This window comes from Haliotis rubra, unplaced genomic scaffold (assembly GCF_003918875.1).
Source record: "Haliotis rubra isolate DU_JTF1 unplaced genomic scaffold, ASM391887v1 Scf2049, whole genome shotgun sequence".
NCBI classification, from domain to species: Eukaryota; Metazoa; Mollusca; class Gastropoda; order Lepetellida; family Haliotidae; genus Haliotis; species Haliotis rubra.
Window position 1 is genome coordinate 11006 of NW_025766058.1, and position 26161 is coordinate 37166.

Genomic DNA, 26161 nt, shown 5'->3' on the forward strand with positions numbered 1-26161 from the left:
TGCGGGCCTAAGTTTGACCATCCCATATGATACACAAGGTCTGGGCAAAGCAGAAACACCAATTGCTTTCAGCCAAGAGGCAATAACAGCGGCATCTTAGCTCACAAAAAGTACTTTTCTTGTGGCAGACCAGTCAAATGGCCTCTGACTTTACCAAAGTGTACACCTGCTGATTATGTACTGCTAACACTTCACCACTTCCACGTAAGAGTTGACTAACGGGATTGGGTGATCAGGATGGCAGACTTGGTTGACACATGTCATCATTATCCCAATTGCATAGATCGATGCTCAGGATGTTGATCACTAGATTGTCTGGTCTAGACTCTATTATTTACAGACCCGGCTGCCATATAGCTGGAATATTGCTGAGTGCGGCGTTAAACAATAAACAAACCAACTTAACCACTTCCAACATGGTCATTTAGATGGGGAGACTTCGTCCTGGTGTAATACTGTTCCTTTTTCAGCCCAAGCAATTGAGAAGAGTTTAAAACTCATCAGGCATGTTTGGGTTACAGCAACAGATGTGGAGTCATAGATAAAAGTTTTCATTGAGAAAATAAATAACCTTCAAGTGTTTTCACAAAATGTCAAACATGGGCTTGTGCCAAGGCATGTATATACCTCTCACACTAAAAAGCCAGTATAAGAATATTCATTGCAGTCTAAATCCACAGTAATTTGTTCTGATTAAAATAACAAAATTGTATACTTCTTTCCCAACACAGCTCTCTGTTTAAGTATATGAAATATATGCCTTTACAATCAGACCCCATATGGAGGACATTTTGCTAGTAAAACATGTACAATTTTAATGATAGATTCATTAAATACCTGGGTCGATCCACAAAGCGTTAAGTAACATTAACGACCTGTCGTAACTCTATAGCTGACCATAGGCTTACGGATGTCTTAGCTACAAGCGCTTTGTGCATTGGCACCCAGGTAATCAAAATGATGTTTAGGAGGCTACTTTGAGACCCAGTATAGTAGCCACAATGCATGTCATCTGTCAAAAACTGAAGATACGCTATAATGAATGAACTTAAAAACTATGTGAATTCATATTTATTTGACATACCTTGTTCCCATATGTTTGGATGAACATTTAAACTTGGTGTTGACCTCAGTTACGAGAGTTCTATATTGCTGAGCCAAGCAGTCCACAGTTCAGTCTCTCAAGATAGGATTGCACTCTTACATTCTGAGAAGACATGTGTACACTGACAACAGATTCAGCAGAAAGGCACCTGTTAAGGGGCTTAGTATGTTTACTAAGGTTTTCATCCCTTTTCAAACTGTCATGGAACGATATAATAATTGAAAACAGTACTAACACTAACTCATTCATTCATTTATAGGCTGTTGGTTAATGAAAGTCAGGTCTCTCAATATTGACTTCCAAAAAGCCTGTGAACATGTACAATAACCTGAGTAATCATGGAAATCTTTTTTGGAATTCAAAGAAATTACATATGCATGGTCTTTCTTGTCGGAACTCATATTATCTGGAAAGTAACTATGAAAGTGGATTTGATTTAGAATCATTTTCTTTTCTTCCACCAAAAGTATGGTAGAATATTTGTGATGCTGCTTTGCGGAAATTAGTTGTTTTTCACTTCATATCTGATCGTCTGAAATTGAAGGTGAAAGTCGCTTAGTGTGAAGCTGTAAGATATCTTGAATGCCTTGAAGGAGAAAGTTGTCAAAGTCCTCCTTTGCTTTTCTCGTATCACATCAGCAGTCAATGACCATAATGATAAGGTAAAAGATAGTCTTTCCTGGCGTTCCCAGCTTATTTGGAAGACCCTAGGAGCCCTTCAATAACAAACACTATATCACATGACAGTACTTGTGGTCATGTTAAGGAATATAGTGCTCTTGTGCTAACTTTTCAGCGGAGATCTGTAGCATGTGATCATCTAAGTACAATATGGTAATGCATAAAAGTAAATATTTTCAACACTTTGTGATTAACTTTCTGCCTGGTACAGAAAAGGTGATCTACTGTTTAACTCAGAACATCAGAGTCTTGTGGCGAAAAAGAAATTTACCTTCTATATACCATTCACTATAATGTGGTCTCAAGTTTTGTCATAGTTCATGCAGCAATTAGCATATTAGGCATTCACGTTGTCAAGTCCGTTTTTGCATATAATTGTCAAGTGTTTGGTCAGTAGAGACATGTTTTGTGCAATATGAATTCATGGGATTTAAGCCACTTGGCAATGAGCAGTTAATGGTTAGAAAAGTATTGTTTCTTGCCTGTCTCCCTGTGTAATACTTGTGTTTCTCTTCCAGTCATGTCTACTGCAGTGATGGGCCGAGCAGCAAGAATGACTGGGCTGAAGAAGCCAAGACCTTTGAGGAAATTACGAGGAGGACACAGGTGAGTTTCAGTGTTTGGATTACAGACCCCAATCGGCTGGTCTGGAGACCAATGCCTTATCACTAAACTGATGGCCTAATGGTTGATGTCCCTGCATTCACAATGTTTTCCAAACCAGAAATGATAGGTCATGATGTCAAGGAAGACTTTTAGGTTTCTCATTATATGATTACTCACGGTAACTTGTGTTGTGGTAGTAGCAGTGTGCCAAATAGTTTCCAAATTTTGCTAGCCAGTCGGGCTAGCTATGCCTAAAAGTTAATAGCCCACAAAATAATTCACTAGCTCAGAATGTGAATGTACAGTCCGTTTGAGTCAGAAACGGACCAATGAATTGCAAATTTGATCATTGTACAAAATTGCCACATAAATATAAATAGTACACATGTTTATCATTTACTAATACCCAACAGCTTTCTTATATTTGAAAATTTTCCCACTCCACCAAAAAGTTGTTTTAGAATCTATCATCATTGAAACAGTTGTTATTTGTTAGCATGTGGGGTGAAACCTTGAGAAGCGGAACAGCCACTATCTCGGTAGTGCACGGATACACATGCCTGATGAACAATGAAGTTGAATACTGACGTGAAACAGTTGATGATTAAAGTGTAATGCGATTGTTTCCGTGCTGAAGCCGAAAGGGGGCAAACTATTTTATGTCATTAATAAATTCGTAAAGCGGGCAGCAAAAGCTTTTAGGAGTATCAGCAAGGTTACTGACAAATGTTCTGGAACACAAACATTGTGAGGGTGATCTGTGAGAAGCAGGTAGGGGTTGTGTCAAAATCACACAATTAAAACATTTGGACAACTTTCAAAAGAACCTTGTAAAGCAGTCTATCAACAAGCTCTATTCTGAAAACAAATACATGTTGCTGAAAATTTTAACAAAGCATTTGGAAGCAAGAACACAAACCGCAGAGTATCAAAGTACACACTCTAAGCGACTCTTACACTCTTTTGGGTATCGTTATAAGAAAAGTTCGAGGAGAATAGGTCAGTACTCTGTGAACGCCCTGATATCGTTCGCTTGAGAAATAATTTTCTCAGGGTTATAAAGAAGAAGCGCGAAGGGTTCGAGAGCCAGTGTACTTGGACTGAGACCTGGGTCAATACCTCGCACACTGCCAGCAGTCAGTGGGTATCCGATGTGGGTGATAAGGGGTCACGTAGAAAGCTGCCTCTAGGGAAAGGAGAGAGAATAATCATTCTCCATGCTGGTTGCTCCAGCAAAGGCTTTCTCCCAGGCTGTGACTTGGTATTCAGGGCAAAGTCCACAGATAACAGAGACTACCGTTCCGAGATGAATGGTGCAGTTTTCCTTGATTGGGTTGGTACCAGCTCTACCAGAGAAGTCTTTTATCGTAATGGACAATGCCCCATACCACAGCATGCAGGACCCGACAGTAAAGCCCCGACATCGAACAGTCGAAAAGGTGATATGATATCATGGCTCGACAAATTTCAGATCGCCACGGCCTTCAAAGGCAAGCGAAGCCTCAGCTATATAGAGATCATAAAACCCACAAAGGTGAACCTTTCTACAAAGTTGACAGTTAAATAAAAAGTAAAGGTCATGATATTCTGCGACTTCCACCCTATCACTGTGACCCTAACCCCATTGAAATGATATGGGGGTATTGTCAAAGGAGATGTTGCCAGATCAAACACAACTTTTAGATTACGTGACGTAGTGGTTTTGGTTAAGGAATCCCTTAACAAAATCACGACTGAAACTAACCTAAACTGTGTCAACAAGGTAGCTAACGTCATTGAACAAGGTTACTGGTCTCGGGATGGCTTACAACAGGCAACTGTGGCACCACTTGTCATCCCTTTAAGTCGTGACTATGACACTACGACAGACGAGGAACCGACATGTCTACGGAATAGATTTTGAGATGTCCCCAGCCATGACTGGCTGATTTCCGTTTCTCTGCGGTTTCACCCGCCGCGACAGATAACAACTTTGCGTTTTCAATGATGATGGATTGATGGTCTGGAAAATTTTCAAATATAAAGAAAGCTGTTGGGTATTAGTAAATGATAAACATGTGTACTATTTATATTTATGTGGCAATTTTGTACAATGATCAAATTGCAATTCATTGGTCCGTTTCTGACTCAAACGGACTGTAGTAACTAAGCTAAAGATTACAAATATAGATGAGAACTAGGATTGCCTCCTGGGCAATACTGACGGTCTTCAGACTTCCCCATACACTCCCCTTGGCTACATCTGTCGTTGAAATTCACATCGTCTCCCATATCTGCACGTGGACCATGCTTTGCAGTGGTAGTCTCTTTATAGGAGATATCTGTTCTCCCGCGTGTGCGCTCATCTGATAGTGAACGACCTGTGGGAAGTTTATCTGTATCAAAAATTACAACTGTGTAATGTGACTAACAAATTGCCTGCTTTAAAATTTTGTGTTATGACTTTTTCTGTTTTAAATGACAAGCGTAATGAATAGATGTTTTAATAAAACTCATTTTGACTCTGTACTTACAATGTCTATTAATGCAGAATAAAGCTGTCTTTTGCAGTATTCAAGAACATTCCATAAAATATCACAAAATTGACTTGCCAGTTCAGGCTGATATTCAGTCATAGTATAAAGAAATATGTTATGAAGGCTCACAGCAAACTGTCTACAAAACATACATTTTGAAAATATACATCATCTCTGCTGAGGAGTATAGCAAATGGGTGACTATTTGGAAACCCACAGGGTTTTGAGGTTTGAAAGATGATTTGAAAGTACGACTGCCATAGCTGCAGTTTTGTGTGTGAAGTTTTATTCTGTTTTAAATGTATATAAAATATTGTGCGTTTATGTGCTGGATTCCTGCAATCATGATGATGTAGCAGAAAGGGTTTTAGCGATCCTGGCACAGTCAGGCTGGTAAACAAACTGCTGGAGTCCCAGTTGTTACTTAAAGCTCATTGCTCTTTGGGCACTGGAAAACAAGGAAGCGGGGATTGTTGCTAGATTTTACTGTCGCTTCCTTCAGTTAGTTATCTCACAACTGACAAAATGCGAAAATCCTAATGTCCCTCCCTGATTGTGGCGTAACTATTGACTTTTACATAATAATAATGTGAAGCAAAAATGTTCCACATTTCATTATCTACAGTTTGGTACCTTCAAAAATGAAATTCATTGTGTTTTGCAGAGTTGTGAACCCTATAAAAATGCGTTTTGCCAAAATTGACCAACTTCCAAGGGCAATAACTCAGACACTATTCAAGATATGAATAGTGTTGTCTACATTGAGTGAAAATATGGTCCATTTATCCCTTATAGTTTTTGAGATATTGAGGTTGAAATTTTTCGACATTTTTGTTATCTGCCTTTAGCGGAAGCCGAAGTCGGGATTTTTCGACTATGTATCAATTTCAGCATACAGGCTATCACCCTAGAGTTTCACGAAAATTGGCCCAGCCGGTTAGGTCAGGAGAGCTGTCACAAAATTTGTACAAATAAGAAGAAGAAGATTTGGATAATAACAGTAGGTCTTCCAGACTTTCGTCTGAAGACCCAATAAGATATTGTTGGCAGGACACAGGTTTCATCATTAAGCTGCTAATATAATGAACATTTTATCAGGCCGTAATCTTGCATGATTATAAAGTTTATTATACCTTAACAAGTCGGAGAGAGTGATATGTTTACAAAATGACCCTATGAAAACTCACTAGCCAGTCGGACCCAGTGACTGTGGAGATTTACTGGTCCGACTGGATTTTTACTAGCCATGGGCTAGCAGGCCAGTGGCTATTTCACACACTGGGTAGTAGGAATGTATTTTACCAAACTGAAGGTAAAAGTATCACTTGAAATGCAAAGTGGTTTGTAATGATTTTTTACTGGTAATGGTGGTACAGGGGCTGCTGTTTTGCAAGTACTTCCATACAAATTTCTCATACTTTAGTATCAATATATGAACTTCACAAGCTGAGCTTGTCATAAGAGCAGAAGTAATCTTAGTCTCAAGTACTTGAACTTGAAGGCTTTAGGTTATAACTGCTTCGGAATTTTGAAAGTTCCAACACTTACCAATACCACCTATCTTTTAGCACCTCTTGGATTTTATCATGACCCATTTTTCTCTGTTTGGCAGACAACCAATGAAGAGCGATCACTAATGAGTGAAGCAACTTGTTTGATGTGTTTATCATGTTAGGGCCTAACCAGCATGATCACTGATGACCATACACAATTGTCTGTCAGAAGCTTCTCTCCTTGATATAACAAAAACCAAATGGCATTGGTATTGCTTTGATTAACTGAAACGTAAACGTGTGAAAATTGAGTGAAAAATATCTTTTGGTCTCCTTTCAGACACACAATTTGGGCAAGATGATTTCACAGAACAAAGTGAACTTGATTCAGCAAAGAGCAAAGGAATTTTGTGAAATCTGCTCATCCAATCCAAGACACATCAGAATGCACAAGGAAGACTTCAGTGGTATCTATGTTTCTTCCACATCAAAGTGTCAATGGGATGCAGGGTCCCGTGTTTGTCCTGTTCTTAGTTGCTGGGCACCTCTACAAAGTTAGTGAATTACTTATGTGTTATTACTTGAATTGGGAAGATCTGAGAAGTTTAGATGTCTTGCAGCTGACTTGGCCTATGAGGAAGGCCAAATAAATCCCTGATGTTGGACAGTGTTATAGGAATCCAGTAATTGACATGACCATTAGCTTTGCCCTCTATGTTTGACTTCGTCTTAGGCCAAAAATAAATGTTGTGGTTCGAATGCACCTCTTTGTAATTTAGGGTAGTTAGGATTTTTGGGTACAAACTAATAACACGTTTATCAATGTGTAATTGTTTATCAAGCTTGTCGACTTCCCCTATCAGAGGGACCAATGTCCATCAGTGACGGAAAAACAATGGTATCTAAAAGGTTATTTTATTCATACCGCCTGAAAAGGATAGAATTCGGCACCAGAATTCAAGGGTTGGTCGGGTAATCGGAACCACAACATCTTGTTTTTAGGCCTTAGGAGAATATGAATTGGGAACTACATGTATATAATTCAAATCTTTCATGAGTCATAATCTTAAGGTTAAAAAAATAATATACATACTCTCATGGAAGAGTTTGTCAACATCATGATTAAGCAGTAGTTTCATGATGATAAATATCTACATCTCATTGACACTCTTCAAAGCTGTGTTGAATTCAGCTTGTTCAGTCGCTACAGAATATATTCTCATTGCAGCCTCCAACACCTTTTCACACACTGCCACCCAACAGCCGTGCCCATCCACCAGACATCATCACACAACACTACCCCCAGGGGCGGAATGGCTTCAATAACTCAAACATGTGCAATGAGAAGAATAACAATATTCAGTATACGACTAGCCTACAGGACAATCTGAAGTGCAGACCACCTCCTAGCTTCCCCCGCCCTGGGGAGCAGCAGAGGGGTTGTAGGATGCAGGAATCCAGTAGTACACAGGACAAGGAGAAGAAGAAAAGTTCTTCTTTCACTGGAACTATACAGCTCGGAGGAGGAAGTAATCAAGAAACACTTGTCATTGCATCAACATGCCTGAAGAGTCTGCTGGTGGGTGAACATTAGTTTGGGTATCTGATGGAGATGTGTTATTTTAATTAACAAAGAAGGGCAGCAGGGTAGCCTAGTGGTCACACTGAAGACCCGGGTTCCATTCCCCACATGGGTACAATGTGTGAAGCCCATTTCTGGTGTCCTCAGCCTTGATATTGCTGGAATATTGCTAAAATCGGCATAAAACTAAACTCACTTACTTACTTACTCACTGGAGTGCTACTGCGTTGACATTTTCACCACTGTCACACTTTATTTCGTCCGAAGCATATCTCCTCAACTATTTGTGATAGTTCAGCCAAACTTGGTACATGTCAAGCATGATCCTTAGATGTGCCTTTTGCGGTTTAGACCCAGGTATGAATTTTATTTTTGCGGTTTCCATGGAAGCGTGACTTGGCTGTGGCTTTGATGATGTCATCTTGTTGCATTTCCATGACAACAAGTTAGGCTTCAACTTAATTTGGTGGTAGTGTTCCTTTCTGGAGCAGATCTTAAAACCTTTCAATACGCTTCTTCCACTTTGCTATGTACACTCCAAAACATTTGACATAATCATAACTAGTAGACATATTCATAAAGAGTATTTTGCCGTTGCAGGGGATATTGATGACTTCGTGTTCTTGTTTTAATGCATTGACAAACATGACCAGGAAAATTTGATAAATGAGGCTAACCAATTGTTTTGATGATTGATCGGGTTGTAATGAACCAATCATCAATTATATGCGATTTTAACCAATACCCAACGCTAGTAATAAGCAGTGTTGACATGTTGTTTATATAAACATTTGAATGCTTTTTTCCTGAAGTGACAATCTTTAAACATTTGGGGTTAGATTGAACATTTGTAATTCCAGACAGAGCCAGGCAGTGTTAATTGTTTCACTTTGAATTGGACCAGCAGAGTGAATATCACTGATATTTCTCAACACATGCAGTGAGAAACATGCAGGAAAAGATTGGATAGGAACAGATTTTTACACTCTTGAAGTATCTCATATACAAGTGTTGCAAAATGGTGTCACAATTTGTTCACATTCAGTTTGAAAAGATATCTGTTTCAGAAAGCTGCTAACCTTTTTAGCATGCCACATGAATGGAGAGCTGATTCAGATAGACAATGAGGAGGATGACTCATCAGAGGTGAGTGAACACTGGCCAAATTCAGAAATTTGAAAAAAAACAGAGGCACACACTCAAACTGAAGGGAATGAAAACATGGATAATTGTCGAGTCAACACATTCAAAGCTGGGCAAGTAAAAACATTGATAGACTGACACAACTGGGTGGCGTGTTGGGAGTCTTCAAGAGACTAAATCCCACCTTGATCTGCCAGACATTGGCCATGTGTGGGACATGTTCTAACATTTTGAATATTACTTAGATTGAGGAATGTATTGAGATATGTAACAAGGTAATGATTAGAATGTTGAGATAATGAAAGTGTTAGCACTATTACAGATATTGAGTAACCAATATTTGGCATGTATGACATAGGTATTTCCCTTGATACTACCTACCTGACAGCCACAATGTTTGTTGATCTGTGAGAATGAAATTTGATACTGTTGGCCAATTTACATTGTTTCATTTTGCATTGGTTCCATGAGAAATTATTTCGACTCTTGAATGAAATTCTGTTTATATCACTCAGAAAAAATAGCATTCGATGGCACTTGTCTCTGACATAACTTAGTTCATGCAGTTTGGAAGCTAATGTCTGCTGAAATATTTCATGTAATCTGTCATGCAGACCCTGAAGCAAATATATCCAAGAAAGCGCAAGTCTCAAAATGAGGCAAGTCTAGATTTCCACAGCTTCTGGAACTGAAGAAAGTCTCAGGGCTCCTTTTGATTATACAGTAGAACATGGATATAGCGAACACAGATATAGAGTACAAACGGATATAGCGAACAAATTAAAAAGTCCCGTCAGTAGTCCTTTATAATATCATTAAATTATACCACGAATAACGAACTCGTGAGTAGCTTAATTAACGCTATAGCGAACTGATTTACTACCCCAAGACCCAATTAACGACGCGTGATTAGCCGAACTCAGTGTCAGCTCAGCCACTTAACGGTATACATCAACCTTGTTGGCGGGCGAATCAACATTGTTTGATGGTCATTAATTAATGAACAAAACAAACTTATCGTGTTTAAAACCTTGACTGGTATACAGGTCTTCAGTTCACTCTCATCACTATGGCAGGCAAACGTAAAGGTATCACCTTTGACACCAAGCTTCAGATAATTCAGGCTGTAGATTCAGGTGTAAAATCTAAGACAAACATCGCTTTCGACTTTGGCATTCCAAAATCCGCCTCAGTTCCATTATTAAGAATTGCGAATCTATGCAAAATCTGTGTCTACTGATTTTGGCCCTACCATAATAAGTTAAGAGCTGCCAATCACCAAGATGTAGAAGATGCTTTCTACAAATGGTTTCAAGGGGCTAGAAGTGAGAACATTCCCTTAAATGGTCCCATGTTGCAGACTAAGGCAAATGAATTGGCATCTAAGTTAGGTCATTTAGATTTTAATTGCAATAGTGCTTGGATTGACAGATTCAAACAGAGGCATGGCATCGTATGTAAATCATCTCAAGGGAAAGTGCATTTGTTGACCCTGACCTCGTCAATGATTGGCTGAAAACCCGCCTGCCTGGCTATCTTGAAGAGTACAAGCCTGAAAAACATTTTCAATGCTGACGAAACTGGCCTCTTCTACAAAATGAAACCAAACAGAACTCTTCACTTTAAATCTGAAAAATGCAGTGGGGGTAAAATTCTAAAGAGAATAACATTGTTGGTAGCGGCAAACATGACTGGAAGTGAAAAACTTAAGTTGTTAGTCGTAGGGAAGTCAGATAAGCCTATTGTTAAACATGTTCTAGCTAATGTCTGTGAATGATAAATTCAGAATTTTAATGTTATGTCAATGCACAAGAATAAAGATTTGTGGCCTCAGCATATACATGTCTCTACATCTCTACAATCCAAGATGGCGGTCAAATGTGAATAACTTGAACAACGGATATAGCTTAATTAAATTTCTTGGTCCCTTGGAGTTCGTTATATCCATGTTCTACTGTATTTGTTTTTCTTACTATGAACTTTTTTCTGTAGAATATGTTCATTTCAGAGACTAGTTGTTAGTCTATATTTCATGGTGGATCTGCTTTAAAGGCATGACCTTGATATTCCCATCAGATGCAGAAAAAAAGAAATAGAAGTTCACATGCCCAAAGTTCCTGGTCTTTTCAAACCGAGTAAGTAGCAAGTGTAAAGATGTCTTTGTTTCTTGAAATTCATTATCATTCATATCATTATCCACCTGAAGAAGGGGCAAGAACCAGCCCAGAAACGTTGACAAATAAATCAAGAAGTTGTTATCAATAAGATTTGTCTTGTATCTTTGTTTCATTATATTATGAATCATTTCAAAATCTTGCCACCGAGATGTTAATTTATTATACCCCCGCTACGAAGTAAAAGGGTTACAGTGAGTTTGTTCTGTCCTTCCATCCCGAAACTTTGTCCGGAACATATCTCTAAATGTTTACATGCTAGGTTCACCAAACTTCACACACATGTTAATCATTACCCATAGATGTGCCCTTTGCTACTTTGAAGTAAATCAGAATTTTATTTTTTGCTGTTTCCATGGAAACATGACTTGGTTCAAAGTGTGTTTGATGGTTATCTTGTCCGGATCGTATCTCTGTAGCTATACATGCAAGGTTCAATTATTAATATAATCAGTAAATGGCAAGACTATTATCTAACGTGTATAAAGTTTGGAGTCAAGGAGAAAGTCTTGTGAGCTGCTGATCCCTTGTCACATTATATATATCAATATCAGTCATTTCCATGTCCCAAAGTGGGAAGTGGCGGTATGTGAGCTGTGCTTACTTCTACACTTGTTAAGTCACACCAAAGCTGTTTAACCCCATAATATTCAGTATATAGCCTACTGGTATCCCTGTACTTGCTCTGTTTTGGCAGATTATGACCAGAGGCTCTCTTGCAGCAGCATGAGCAGCAGTGGAAGAAGCAGCAACCGCAGCAGCTGCTCATATGAAGAGAGTGAACTGGAGTGGTCACTTTTAGATGAGCAAGACAGAAGTTGTGACCCTCCCACTTCCTGTGTGTCTTCTTTTAAAGGTGGGTCTGTACACTACTCCCAGTAGTGGTGGTCCGATTAATTGAAATAATTGAAGATTGGTCGCAGTGACTGAGCGACCAAGCAATCGATCATGTTTTCTCATAATCGAACACATACAATTCTGGAACACTTGTTTGCATTAACAATATTTTTCACAGGATTGGTTTTGTTTGTTTACATTTCATGAGCACTACAAGCTTGGTCCAAGTCATGATTGAATTTATCTTAAAGAGCCAAGAAATATATGTTTCGAACATACTAGTCATACTTTAAAGATGTGAAATTTGCAAACAAAACCCCAAAGAACTACGTGGTTTTTCTTTGTTTTTTGTGACGCTTAACCAATTATTACCCATGATTGATGGGTTGTAATAAACCAATCATCAATTATGAGATTTTAACCAATTCCCAACACAAGCTCCCAGTAGATGGTCTAGGGATAAGTCCTGGTGGTCCTTGCTTGTGTGAAGAAGCAGAAGCATGGGTTTTCATTGTTATATTTTTAGATTTAAAAGAATTTAGCAATGCACAGTTTCTGTGTGTGGATATTATATCTAAAAAATTTCCTTATCCTGGCTCATGCTAAATGCTTGTCTCCTTCTTCTTGCGAATGATAGTGGAACACTTGAAATCCCTTGAAGTTCTCTTCTAAACAGCGGACGTAAAATCACCACTCACCCACAAGTTACCTCCCTTTCCTCCTTGGCCCTTTTGGTCAACTGACCGGCCATGTTTTGTCACTCTCTCTGTATATATGCCCGACACCCAGATTTACAGGAAATCCAGAGTGCCATAAGAGGGGAGGTTTGGAGGGCTGACTTCAAGAGTCAGGATAAGTATAAAATATCAATTTTAGTCAGAAATGCTAAATGCTTGCAGATTTTAACTTACCTTACCATAGGTCTTATGCATATTACCTCAAGCTCCGGCTTAAAGAGATCAGACAGTCGTTGATTAAGCCATTCTATAGAAGCGGCCACCTCGTGTATCGGCGAGTGTACAGGCAACGAGTGGCGTGATCTCCCCTCCAGCATAGCGGTCCATCAAAATCACTTTTACTTCAAAGCGTCTTGCTTGTCAGGCGTTTTGTTTAGCTAAGTTTTCAGACACTTACTAATAGATTTCAGATATTAAAGTTATTGGTATGTATGTTTTCTATCTTATGTCTCTTCTCTGTGGGTGAAGAACATAATTTACAAATAACTTCACTTACCTGGCTACCTCGTGTTTATGTTTTTCGCCCGGCTTGGGGTGTGTCCCCGTTCGAGTTTTTTTCCACGTGGCATGTTTGGGTGTTTTGATACCTCTAGGGTTCTTCCACCTTCTGTTTCATGCTTGTTTTTGTGTACCTTCTTTTTTCTTGCCTAAATTGTGTGTTTTTTCACGCTTTTTTCGGCTCAGTGTGGGGGCAGCCATCTTGGTTGTTTACGACTGTCCCACTTACCAGGCGTGCCCATTCTTGTGGGAGGGGTGCTTCCATTTTTTCGTCTGCAGGGGTTGTTTCTAGGTTTTTTACGTTTCACATTTGTGTGTTACAGCTTTTGGTGTGCATGACCCGGCAGTTTTGTTGCATCTGCAAGGTGCAGAAGTCTGCCAAGGACCCACACCCTGGTGCCCAGACTGTCGCGACTGTTGCCTGTTCCATTGTGGCTGTCACTTTTGTACTCCGCTGTCCGTCGCGCAGATTTCAAGGCCTACCTCAGCTAAGAAGAAGCGCTTGTCACAGCGGAAGAGGAAAATGTCTTCCCCTGTTTCTTCTGTGGACTCCGGTCTTCTCCCCTAAATGCGCCCGGTCGGACGCTCTTCTCCTGTGATAGATCAGCCGTCCACCCCTGCGCCTCGTTTGCTGGCGCCTGAAGCCAAAGCTTCGTCTGTCTGCGCCTTTGTTGACCTATCCCACCGGACGGCTTTATGCATCCGGAGGTTCAGAAGTTGCCGGACGCTCCTTTGCCGGCAGCTGCGGATTAAGCTAGCACCGTTCCAGCGCCGTTGCCTAGCTTTGTCCCTGCGCCCGGCGCCTGTGGCACTGATTCTCCAGTTGCTGACTTGTTGCTTCAACCAACGTCGATGCCTACGCCGACGCCCATGCGGACGCCGGCGCCTATGCCGACGCCGACGCCGACGCCCATGCTGACGCCGACGCCTGTACCGACGCCAGCGCCAGCGCCAACTCCGACGCCTTTGGCAGACTACCGTATCCCCAGGAAGGCTACAGTGTCTAGAGAGGAGAACCTACAGCGTCAGTTAATGGAAGAAGCGTTCCCGGCGTCAGGACGCCGAGCGTTCCCATCGTTCTCGACGATCTCGTTCCAGGTCTCCTCGGCAGCATCATCGGTCTAGGAGTCCTCGTCTTAGTTCGGATACTTCTCTTCGCCGTCGTCGGTCTGACTCAAGGTCTCGCTCTCCCGTACGTTCCAAGGATAGGGGAGGCTCCTGATCACCGATGCGTGGTAAGGCGATACCGTCGGTCCGTTCAAGGTCACCTCCTGTTCGCGCTTCGCCCGCGGCGTCCACGTTCCCGACAGTTACTTTGAGTGCTGCTTCTCAGTTGTCATCGGTAAGCCCACGAAGCCTGCTGCCGGGTCCAGCGATTTACTGCTCCTACCGTGTCCTGGGAGGACACTGAGGGCGCTATTTTTCTCCCGATTATAATGAGGAAATGTTGCAAGAGGATGATGATGATGGGGGCACCTACCTCCCTCTCTCTGCTGTGTTCGACTGGATTGCCGACAGACTGCCGGATTGTCCTTCTCCCTCTTCAGGTTCGGCCGACCGAAGGCTATTCGGTCTTCTCGGAGTTACTCCTCCGCCTCACCCGATGGTGGCGATGCTGTGGCTTCTTTGGGCGCTGATTTTGCTACTTTGTCTCTCAATACCACGATAAAGGCTCCTAAGTCGCAAAGGGACTACAAGATTCATAGTTTGGATTTTGCCGATGGAGTAGCGGCTCATGGCGAGTCCCTCAAAGCGCTTATCGGCTTCCCCACAGGCATCCTACCGAGTGCAGGACTCCAAGATGTTGGCCATTGATGCAGAACTCAAGCGGATGTTGAAGCCCGGTATCAGCGTTGGCCTCGGCGGCAACCGGCTGCTGCTTGGGATCTGGCCGGAAGACAACGCGTCAAGGTTAGAACATCTTACCACCCTGTTTCAATGGCAGGGCAAGGTGTTGCATGATTTGCTGGCGCACCTCGAGGCGGCTCTGGCCATGACAACGGTTGTTGTTCGGCGGATGGGTTTCCTGGAGCCCTGTTCTTGGCAGGAAGAGTTTAAAAGGAAACTGTTAAGAGCCCCTTTTGCGTCTCGTTTCCTCTTTAATGGCGGCATTCGGAGGTGTATAAGGGAACGCAGAGCTTACCAATACGGAGGTTTCTTTGTCTACGTTGAAGCTTTGAGTTGACCTTTTCGTGGCAGATCATCTGCAAGGGGTAGAGGAAGCGCCGTTACGTCGAAGAGACTCCGTCGCGGCGCCTCTGGCAGAAGGGCGTGGCGTGGCAGATCGAACCTGTTTTCAGCGCCGTCAGCAGGATCGTCCCGGGACCCCCCCGCCGCCCGGCAGGGAAGTAGGAGGCGCCCTTACGCCGATTAAGCTGAAGTTGCGACCCAACACGACTGGGACCTCCGCCCCAGTCGTGCGGTTCGTCCTACTCCAGTAGGCGGGAGACTGGGGATCTTCTGGCCCAATTGGACAATCCTGGAAGACCCGTTTATCACCAACATTCTCAGGACCGGTTACAAGCTGCCAATCGCCGTGTCGCCGCCTCTGACTTCAACGCCCCAGTCACGTGTGTATGCTCCAGACCAACAGTTACTGCTAGCAGACAGCATCCACACTCTGTTACGCAAACAAGCTATAGAGACAGTGCTAGACCCCCGACAGTCCCCGGGGTTCTACTCACCAATCTTCCTGGTTCCCAAGAAGGACTCAGGGAAACTACGCATGATTCACAACATGGCAGTTTTCAACCACCTTTATCTTTCGGAACCGCCTCACTTCCGCATGGTGTCCCTGGAACAGCTACGAGCCAAGCTTGCGCCCAGGGTCTGGTTGGCCAGCCTCGACCTTCAGGATGCCTACCTGCATGTGCCCATTTACCACCGTCACAGAAAGTACCTGAGGTTCTTTTTCAACGGGTCCCACTACCAGTGGAAAGTGCTTCCATTTGGAATTTCCACGGCCCCGTGGCTTTTTACTCGGATTACCTCGCCGATCACCCGGTTCCTCCATCTCAGGGGCATCGACCCGACCCTTATATAGGCGACTGTCTCATGAACCACCTCGACCCTCAGTTAGCCAAACAGATGCACTTTGCCATTCATCTCTTGCAGCAACTGGGATGGATTATCAACATAGACAAATCCCACCTGGAGCCGTCCAGGAACTGGCGTTTATAGGAGGCCTCTTCCTGACACATTGCGACCTTGTCAGGATTCAGCTAGATCGCTGGAGAAAGATTGTCAGTTTAAGCCAACCGAGGTCTATCCCAGCCGCTTTCGTGCTCAGGGAGTGGCAGTCCCTCTTAGGTCTCCTCACCTCAGCCCAGGACTTGGCGGCTCAGAGGTAAGCGATGCCCGGCCGTTACAGCGCTTCCTGTTGCCTTACATCCAGGCGGACGACCTTCAGATGAGGTTCCTTTTGCCCCTGCATCTCCACGCTTACCTCCGTTGGTGGACTGTCGAGTCGAACGTCTGCGCAGGAGTCTCCTTGACAGAGTTTGTTCACGATCACGAACTGTTAGTAGATGCGTCTCTTCAAGGTTGGGGTGCTCACCTCAACGACCAGACCACCTCGGGGCTGTGGTCAGGCACCGAGCTAGGATGGCACATCAACAACTTGGAGCTGCAAGCAGTCATTTTAGCGGTTCGACACTGGGTGCCTCTGTTGCGGAACACCAGGCTCCTGATAGCGTCGGACAATTCCACGGTGGTGTGGTTGATTCACAATCAGGGAACGACCAGGTCCAAACAGTTGTTGGAGCAGACGTTCCAGCTGGCCAGTCTCCTGGGCGACAATGGCATCAGCGCCAGAGCCCGACACATCCCAGGGTGCAAGAACGTTTTGGCAGACGCTCTCTCAAGGCCGGGCAAACCGTCTCCAACAGAGTGGATGCTACATCCAGAAGCGTTCAAACTTCTTTGTCACAGTCACGGCCGCCCTCTGATCGACCTGTTTGCGACTCGCTTCAACACACAGCTGCCGTTGTACGTGTCTCCGATTCCAGATCCAGCGGCATGGGCGGTCGACGCCATGTCCTTGTCGTGGGAGGGTCTGGACGTGTACGCCTTTCCACCACCAGTTCTGTTGCCAGCGGTAATAGCAAAGGTCAAGCGGACAGAGACGATTCGTCTGCTTTTGGTCGCGCCTTGGTGGCCAGCCAGAACCTGGTTCCCAGATCTGCGCCGTCTCGCCGAAAGAAGTCCGCAACAGTTACCAGACTGGCCTCACCTGCTCAGGCATCCCCACAGTCGACAGTGGCATCCCGATCCGACTCGGTTTCATCTGTGCGGTTGGATCATCTGCAAAAGGCGCTGAAGGCCAAGGGCTTCTCCACGGGTGTCGCCAAGGTTATTGCTCGTGCTCATCGAGTCTCCACAAGATCACTCTATGATGATAAGTGGGTTTCTTTTGAGAAGTTTTGTGCACAGAAGTCCAAGGACCCGTTGAAGGCTTCTCCTCAGTTTATAGCAGAGTTCCTTCTCTTTCTTCGGAAGTCCCGGCGTCTCAAGGGCAACACTATAGGAACTTATTTATCGGCTCTTAACTCCGTTCTGGCGGTCAAGTGCGACAAAAAGATTTCCAAGGTGCCAGAACTCATCGCCGTCCTCAAAGCGTTTAAGCTGGAGGACCAGAAGGCAAAGCTCCGTCCTCCGGCTTGGGACCTAAACGTCGTTCTTCGTCATCTGAGAGGTCCCCCTTATGAGCCCTTGGACACGGCTTCTTTTGAGAACCTCTCCAGGAAGACAGCCTTTCTCTTGGCCCTGGCCACAGCAGCTAGGGTTAGTGAGATCCACGCATTGGATGTCACCAGGGTGCGTTTTGAGCAGTCACGGCATGGTCTTGTTCATCTCGGACTGCTTTGGGATTTCGTGGCCAAGAACCAGCTGCGGGACAACCCGGATAGGATCTTCTCCATCCCTCCTTTGTCTTCCATTCTAGGACCTCACGCGGCTGAGGAACAGCTGCTTTGTCCGTGAGGGCACTTAAGATTTATATTGCCAAGTCATCTTCCAGGAGGCAGTCTCGTAGAGACTGTTCATCCGTTGTCTTCTGTGGCCAAAGGTGAAGTTAATAAGAATACGCTTGCGCTCTGGCTCCGTACTACCATCCTGACCGCCTACGATGCGCAAGATCTGCCTCATCCTACAGCCAATAATCCGCATGAGATTAGGGCTCTGGCATCCACCATGGCTCTCCACAGAAACTGCACCGTTCCAGCCATCATGGAGGGTTGTTTTTGGAAGTCCTCTACTGTCTTCGCTAGTCATTACCTGCGGGATTTGGCCGTCGAGGACGTGGAAGGTCTTCAATCGTTTGGTCCACTGGTGGTTGCTCAGCAACTCACCCGTCCTACCGCCCATTAGGTAACTACTTCTTCTTACCTTCTGGTCTTCAGGTTAACTTACACTTTGGGTGTATTTGTTTTCCTTAGGGTTGCCTTTAGTTACTATCTGTCTCCTGTTCCAGGCGCCTCCTGCGACAGTCTGGCGATTCAGTAGTTTCTTCTGGTTTTCCCTTGGCATGTGGGTTTTTCGTGGGACGGTCCTCTGGAGCCCGACACCGCCGTCCTACTGTCGAATCCATATGCATAAGACCTATGGTAAGGTAAGTTAAAAATTTATTAAAATCTAAATATTTTAGATATTTAAATACTTACCTTACCATAGGGCGGTAACTCCCTCCCAACGCTGGATGCTCCTCCCCTCTCTGGGCTCTTCGGACCTGGTCAGTAAAAGTGATTTTGGATGGACCCGGCTTTGCTGGAGGGGAAGATCACGTCACTTCCGTTGCCTGTACACTTTCGTCGATACACGAGGTGGCCGTTCTATAGAATGGCGAATCAGCGACTGTCTGATCTCTTTAAAGCGGAGCTTGAGGTAATATGCATAAGACCTATGGTAAGGTAAGTATTTAAATATCTAAAATATTTAGATTTTAATAACCTGAAAACAATTATCTTTGTCTTGTTCAGGTTTAACTTCATTCCTGTGGCATCACAAAATTCTTCAACTCTCTTTTTTTTCTGTAACTGATTGGCAGAATCTGGAAACAGCTGAAACATCATCAATAAGGCCAACAATTGTCATCAAGGTGAACTTTCTTCTATGAGGCTGTTTTGAATATCTGTGGCTTCTGCATAATCTGAAAGGAAGTGGTCAGCCAACTCAGATATGGAACCTCTCTGAGTCAAAAAAGACAAAACAATAAGAGATTGCCTCAGGGAACTTTCTCATTTCTGTGTCTTGAAAAGCAAACATGAACCTGGCAGTTCTTGAAAAGAAACATGAATGGAGTACAATAAAGGCTGTGCTAATGAAATTATGGCTATTTTACACACCATTTCTGAAAGTTATGGCATCTACACTCAACGCTGTGTATTGTTGATGTTATATGAATGTTCTCTGTGCATTTGGTTTCTGAAAATCAGAATTCCTGAGTAAAGGCTTTAAAGAATGAAAAACACAAAAACTGTAAAACTGACATGTGACTAAGGGACTGATGGATTTTGATTGTAACATTATGCAGTCTTCCTAACCCATTCAGCCACTGCAGCTGCCACAATTTTAAATTCTCATAGCTGGTAGTCTGGACCACAGACTTTGTGTACCCCACTGATAAGTGTAAATTGGCACGGCTCCCACAGCTGAAAACTATGAACACACAATGCCATTTAGGAAGTGGTCAAATGTAGAACTTTTTTATATTTGGGATGATACTTTGTCAGTGAAAAACAGATGCTAGTCCTTTTATTGGGTTGAGACCCATATGGGATTTGAACCCACACCCTCACAGTCAGGCACCTAATCTCCAACACACAAAGTCAGGCGCCTAACCCATTCAGCCACGGGGCTTCCACTAAAATGGAAGTCAGACAACTGGTAGTCTAGGCTGTGGACTTTGTGTACCCCTCTGATGTGTAAATAGGCACAGCTCCCACAGACAAATCTACACAATCCCACGAAATCAAATCTACATTTGTGAGTTCTATTATCACAACCATAACATTTATTTTTAGGGCTTTAGCGTGTAGAAAATAGGCTCTGCATGTACAATCAATGTCACTCACTGTCAAACACTCCCAACACTCACATTATGTTTTAGAGTGTGGGTACCACAATGGCGATGTATTGCAATACAGTTTATTTGGCAATACACAGCCCTACTTATGTACTATGCCGCTTCTGTTTTTTCAGGGAGGTTTGTTTCTGTGGGAGCAGTACAATGACAGCTACACACGGACGTACCACGCCCACAGGAGTCGGGCGGGGACAGCCCTGGTGGTGCTCCGCATCCTGTTGGCCGGCATGTTTGGATGGAATCTCTACACAACCATTAAAGCTGAGAGAAGTTCATTAAAGCGTGAATTTTATAGTTCTTTTACAAAAGTAAGTTTTGATCTAGTTGTTTACAAGAAACATTTTTGGTATGTGTGTGATATTTTTCTTTGGTGTCTTGTTGTCATGTTTAGTATGGTATGTTTCCACACAACAGTTCATTTTCAATAATCAGCTTATATTATGATGATTGGTATCATTATCATTCATAACTTTGTATATCGTAAGAAAGGCGACCGCCTCCGTGGTGTAGTGGTTAGAGCGTCCGCCCGGAGAGCGGAAGGTCGCGGGTTTCGATCCCTGACCGCGTCATACCAAAAGACGTTAAAATATGGTACTTGTTGGTCCCTGCCTGGCGCTCGGCATTAATGGGTACAACAAGGACTGGTTGGCTTGGAGTCAGTATAATGTGTCTGAGTGGGGTATTCATGCTTCACTGCGGCATGGTATCTCAGTGAGCTAGGACTATAATACCAGCTTCAGTCTGGGCTAGTACAAGCAGCCGCACATACACATACACACGCATGCACGTCATCATATGAGCTGAAATATTCTCAAGCCGACGTTAAACCCAATTTCACCTCACCTCACCTCGTAAGAAAGGAGACCCGTGGAGATCCTGGTCTTCAGCAACTCCATGCTTGTCTTCAGATGCTACCATTAACTCAATCAGGTGGTCAGGCTCGCTGACTTGGTTGACACATGTCATCGTATGCCACTTGTGTAGAACGATGCTCATGTTGTTGGTCACTGGATTGTCTGGTCCAGACTTGATTATTCACAGACCGCCATTATATAGCTGGAATATTGCTGAGTGCCGCATTAAACAACAACCAACCAAACCAAACCTAACCAAACCAAACCAAGAAAGGTATGATACTTGGATGACAACTTAGTCCAAAGCATGATAAAGCATCATGTGTTTCATTATTATTCATCAACTTAAAAAATGCCAATCAAACAGATCACTTGTGATCACCCCCAGATGTTATTGATCTCTTTAGTTACATCATGGGACACAGTGAAATATTGCTGCTCCATTGCTGTCATGTACAGTGAAGCCTCGTTAATCCGGACGGTTGCATTTCTCAGCAAATTCGTCCGGATTTTGAATCGTCCGGACTACTGAATCAAGACCCAAGTTCAAGCAATATATATTCTGTAAAATGTACTTGTCCAAGAGATCACAGTTTGTACAACAGAGTTGTGTCCCTTAGGCGTACCAAAAACCCTTTTTCAGCACCAGAGGCACTGTGGTAAACATTTGAGAACTGCATAATTTAGGGCTTGTTGCCCATAGCGACAAGCCACTACGTAAACTGCACTGACTCACTAAACTGCACTGTTTACTTCAGGCCTGCATGTTGTGGTTCCTGTGCTATCCTGCCACTGTTACTATAACATGGATATTTCCGGAATACCTCCGCTCAAAGGTAAGATTTAGGGCTAAATTATCGAAAGTCTTGTAGTTCTCGTAATGTCAAATTATCTGCCCTTGATTTCTATTTGCTAATTTGATTGGATAATTGCCTCAATGTGGTGGCTAGTCCCATTGATTATGAACAAGTTGGCAAGACATTCAATATTTAAAACAGACTGACTCACTAAAGGAAGCCCTAAATATATTTTTAATGGAAAATATGTGGTCATGACCATAACTGACTGTGTTTGGTTTCTAATTTCAAGTTATCTCCCTTACACGTTCACCAATGTTAGCGTTTGATTGGTTGTTAAAATGTTTATGTAGACAATTTGTGATCACATGAACAATGTAAATGGATCAATTGATTAGAATAGAATTACTGAATGAAAGCACTTGAAGTCTGGAGATCATTTGACCACATTCTAAAGGCATTGTGTGTAACCTGGCTAAAATGCACGATAATCGGAAATATTGTCGATAGGAAGAATTATTAATGATTATCAATATGAAAATTGTGTTATCGATGAAAGTTGTAATTTTCTCACACAATATACAAATTTAGCACTGTACTCATGGTCTGCCTTGAAACTGTTCCGGATGCTGTTTTGTTAAGAATCGATGAAAAACATGTCACCACTCACTAATGATGGGAAATATATTCATTTCTTTCATTTTGGTCAATGTTACGGCTCAGATATTTATCGATAATTGATACTTTGTTAATGATTATTGATCTCTATGATATCTATCAGTGTATGAAATAAGGCCCGTCCGACCGCCCAAGACGGGCTAGATTTCTGACAGGTGGTCTAAATTTACAGCTAGCCAGTCCAATGGTCTGGTAAAATATTTAGATGTTCTATACATCTTGAGTAAATTCACAATATCTTGGTGTCTGGTCTGGTTAAATCCATTTCGGGCTGGTAACATTTTGAAGTTACCAGCCCTGATGTCTGGCTGGGTTTTTGGCTTATTTCATACACTGTCTATACCGTTAGTAGTGTTGGGAATTGGTTGAAATCTCACAATTGAGGATTGCTTCATTACCAACAAACAATCATCGAAAAAAAATTGGTTAGCGTAATTTTTCAGATGTCCTATCTAGGTTGTTATTGCAGATATGTATAGCATGATGCAGTTAGCTACTTTAAAGTGATGACTAATATATCATGAACATAAACTTCCTGGAATTTTCAAGAAATATTCAGTCATGACTTTTTAGTTAGTGGAAGAAAAACAAGTTTTCAGGCCCTGAAAACTTAGAAGACATGTTCCATCGTCAAGTGTTTCAAAGACTAAAACAGTAGTTCCAAAATTGTTTGTGTTCAATTATGAGAAAATGTGATTGATTGCTTGGTCGTTTGGTCACTGCGACCAATCTTCCATTATTTCAATTGATTGGAACACCGCTAATTGTTAGCCAGTCCTAGTAACCTAACTCCTTCTTTGTATTGCAGTTAGTGTTGATGGGGGTGTTGCTTAGCCAGTCCCTGGCCGGGGCGTTCCTGTACAAGCTCTTCCTCTCCAGAAGCCTATACTGGGAAGTGTCCGCCCTCTCCAGCACCCTGCCACTCAGATTTGATAAAACCTTTAGCTTGAAGATGTATTCTTGACACTATGTAGTGGACGTCATTTTGTCATCAGTGTCACTCAATACATAACAAATGATCGTTTCAGTTTCATATCAATGAAGTTGTTGTTTACCATTCAGAGACAAACTGAAACCTCAGAATGCCATGTGATAACTTTTCGTTTTTATGATGATCATACTGGTTTTATGTGTTGTTTTCAAAAGAAGATTCGAAGGTTGTAGGGGCAGTGGGGTAGTCTAGTGGTTAAAGTGTTTGGGCAAGATTACAGAATACCGGATACCTATCCGCCATTTTTATTTTGATTGCGCATTTATTTTGGCGCACTTCCGTTTTGTTTCCTTAGCAACGGCACGCCATGAATGAAGGCTGTGTTGAAGCAGCGTTCAATATTAAATATTAAATATTAAACAATATTAAAGCTAAAAAAAGGTAAGATAATGGGGGTAAAGGGGGTACCACCCTTTATTTAAAAGCCTTACCTACCTTACCTTACCTTACCAATCAAAAAACACTTACCATCAGAGTGTTCCCACACTGTAGAGTTCCTTTTCCCAGCATGCATTTGAATAAAATTTCAACACACGATTACTTTTTACTCTGTTTACGTCAGTGAACGCTGTTAAAATCCCCAGTTTAGGTTTCCTAAACCGAAAGTAAGGGAGAGGAATTCGATTTTAACCTTATTTTTTACCTTAAATTCGTATTTTTATTGGATCGCTCGCAGGCTCGCGCTCTCTGTTTCTTCTATATATAGGAGCCTCACGCGCACAATAGAATGTATATAATTAGGTATCCGGTATTCTGTAAGTGTACCAGTGTTTGTTTGTCACACTGAAGACCTGGGTTTGATACCCCACATGGGTACAATGTGTGAAGTCCATTTCTGGTGTCCCCAGCCATGATATTGCTGGAATATTGCTAAAAGCGTGTAAAACTAAACTCACTCACTCAAAGGTTGGAAGTTTCCAAATCCATTTCCTTGACCCAATTGATAGAATAAACAATGTAACCCTGAGGATTGAAAGATATTTCTGATATTTTCACATTGATATTAGCAGTTCCAGTGTATTGGTCAGTAGAAACTCTGGAGAAAAGTGTGATTCATGTACTGGCCTAAAATGTAATGTTTTTTCTATGTTCATGGTCCTAGAAGCAGTCATGTGTCTTTCAACAGAAACACATACTGACTATATGTCAGTATAAGAAAAGTATATGACGTTCAAGTTAAAGTCAAGAACAAGTTGTCAAGATAGCACTTTCAAGATCCGAGTGGCTTGTAATAGGGAAGGTGGTCAGTTTGCTGCTTTTTGAATAGTATCTCAGTGAGATCATAGAGTATACTCTTGATGTAGGAAAGCTTCATCACTTTGGTAGCTCCCAATTTATGCATCATCTACAGAGCTTTGATGAACCCCAATATTCAGATAGCTCATGGCAAAAGCTATTTTGTCACTTTGAAGCTATGAAGTGGAATTATAGCTGGAATATGTAAAGTTGATATGGAACATGTTTGGGTTTTTTTCATTTGAATCCAACAATAGATTATGTTGTTTGTCCAGTGTAATTGGGTGGTGCAATTTGAATGGAGATGTGTTTTTGATGTACTCTCAGCTACTCGCAATTGAATCCAAGGCCATTTTTCATCAACTATCCAGGATCAGACCATTAATTACTGGAATATTTTACAGGAATATTATTAACAGGGGTGTGGAAATTGATAAATTGTTCTCTTGACCAGAAACATACACCATGGTACACCATTTCCTTCTTAATCTGATAAAATGATATTTCTCCACATTAACACCCCAACCAGCCAACCCAACCTCCCTTGATTATCCAGCCTATTATTATATCCCAATTCCCTTATAGTAGATATGCTGGATAATCAGGGGTGACATAAAGTGACAGATAACGTAGAAATACTGAATACTGAAAAGAACGATTCTCACAAAATGTGTTTAAAAGATTCAGAAATAATTTATCTTTGACAATAATCTCAGTTCCTGGTTCTATTGAATGAAGAATCCCAGTTGGTGCGGTGCTTGTAGCCATTTCGGGCAGATACAGATGTATATGTCCTTCATCTCACATTTTGTTTATCAAGTTATTGTCATATCAGTAAATATTGGTTGTTGATTATTTACTTTGCATGTTCACAAACTTTGAAGCATGTATTTATTTGGTCCATGCATGTTTATGATATTTGTTTGATATTTACGCTATTTTATACATACAGGTGATCTAGGTTGTGTTAGCTTGAAAGGATGGAGCTGTTCAATACAGTTGCATAGAGGTTCTATAGTGAGCCATGGCTAGATATAGTTTTGATTTTGTTTGTTGCATAGACACAGCCAAAAGGTAAACGTGTTTAATCAATGTTTACCTCTATCTCAAAAGCTTGAAAAAATTAACATATATCAACGTTCGAAATACCTG

General features: G+C 42.2%; 2 protein-coding genes across 2 annotated transcripts; both read left to right on the forward strand.

Annotated features, from left to right (window-relative positions):
• Window positions 1–6822: 6822 nt before the first annotated feature.
• On the forward strand, window positions 6823–9132 carry LOC124276018. The gene is made up of 3 exons (XM_046711660.1): window positions 6823–6868; window positions 7630–7980; window positions 9051–9132. The coding sequence occupies exons 2-3, from the start codon at window positions 7735–7737 to the stop codon at window positions 9108–9110; spliced, it is 306 nt and encodes a 101-aa protein (XP_046567616.1). The 5' UTR covers window positions 6823–6868; window positions 7630–7734; the 3' UTR covers window positions 9111–9132.
• Window positions 9133–18562: 9430 nt separating this feature from the next.
• LOC124276020 (integral membrane protein GPR180-like) lies at window positions 18563–23973 on the forward strand. Its single transcript, XM_046711662.1, has 5 exons — window positions 18563–18687; window positions 18843–18870; window positions 20570–20761; window positions 22066–22143; window positions 23591–23973. The coding sequence occupies exons 1-5, from the start codon at window positions 18563–18565 to the stop codon at window positions 23744–23746; spliced, it is 579 nt and encodes a 192-aa protein (XP_046567618.1). The 3' UTR covers window positions 23747–23973.
• Window positions 23974–26161: the final 2188 nt, after the last annotated feature.

Coding starts and splice junctions, on each gene's coding strand:
- LOC124276020 (XM_046711662.1), top strand. CDS start 18,563: ATGGCTCTCCACAGAAACTGCACCGTTCCAGCCATCATGGAGGGTTGT. Junction 18,688..18,842: donor GACGTGGAAGGTCTTCAATC/GTTTGGTCCACT, acceptor CTCCTGTTCCAG/GCGCCTCCTGCGACAGTCTG. Junction 20,762..22,065: donor TTTATAGTTCTTTTACAAAA/GTAAGTTTTGAT, acceptor TGTTTACTTCAG/GCCTGCATGTTGTGGTTCCT.
- LOC124276018 (XM_046711660.1), top strand. CDS start 7,735: ATGTGCAATGAGAAGAATAACAATATTCAGTATACGACTAGCCTACAG. Junction 7,981..9,050: donor CATGCCTGAAGAGTCTGCTG/GTGGGTGAACAT, acceptor TATCTGTTTCAG/AAAGCTGCTAACCTTTTTAG.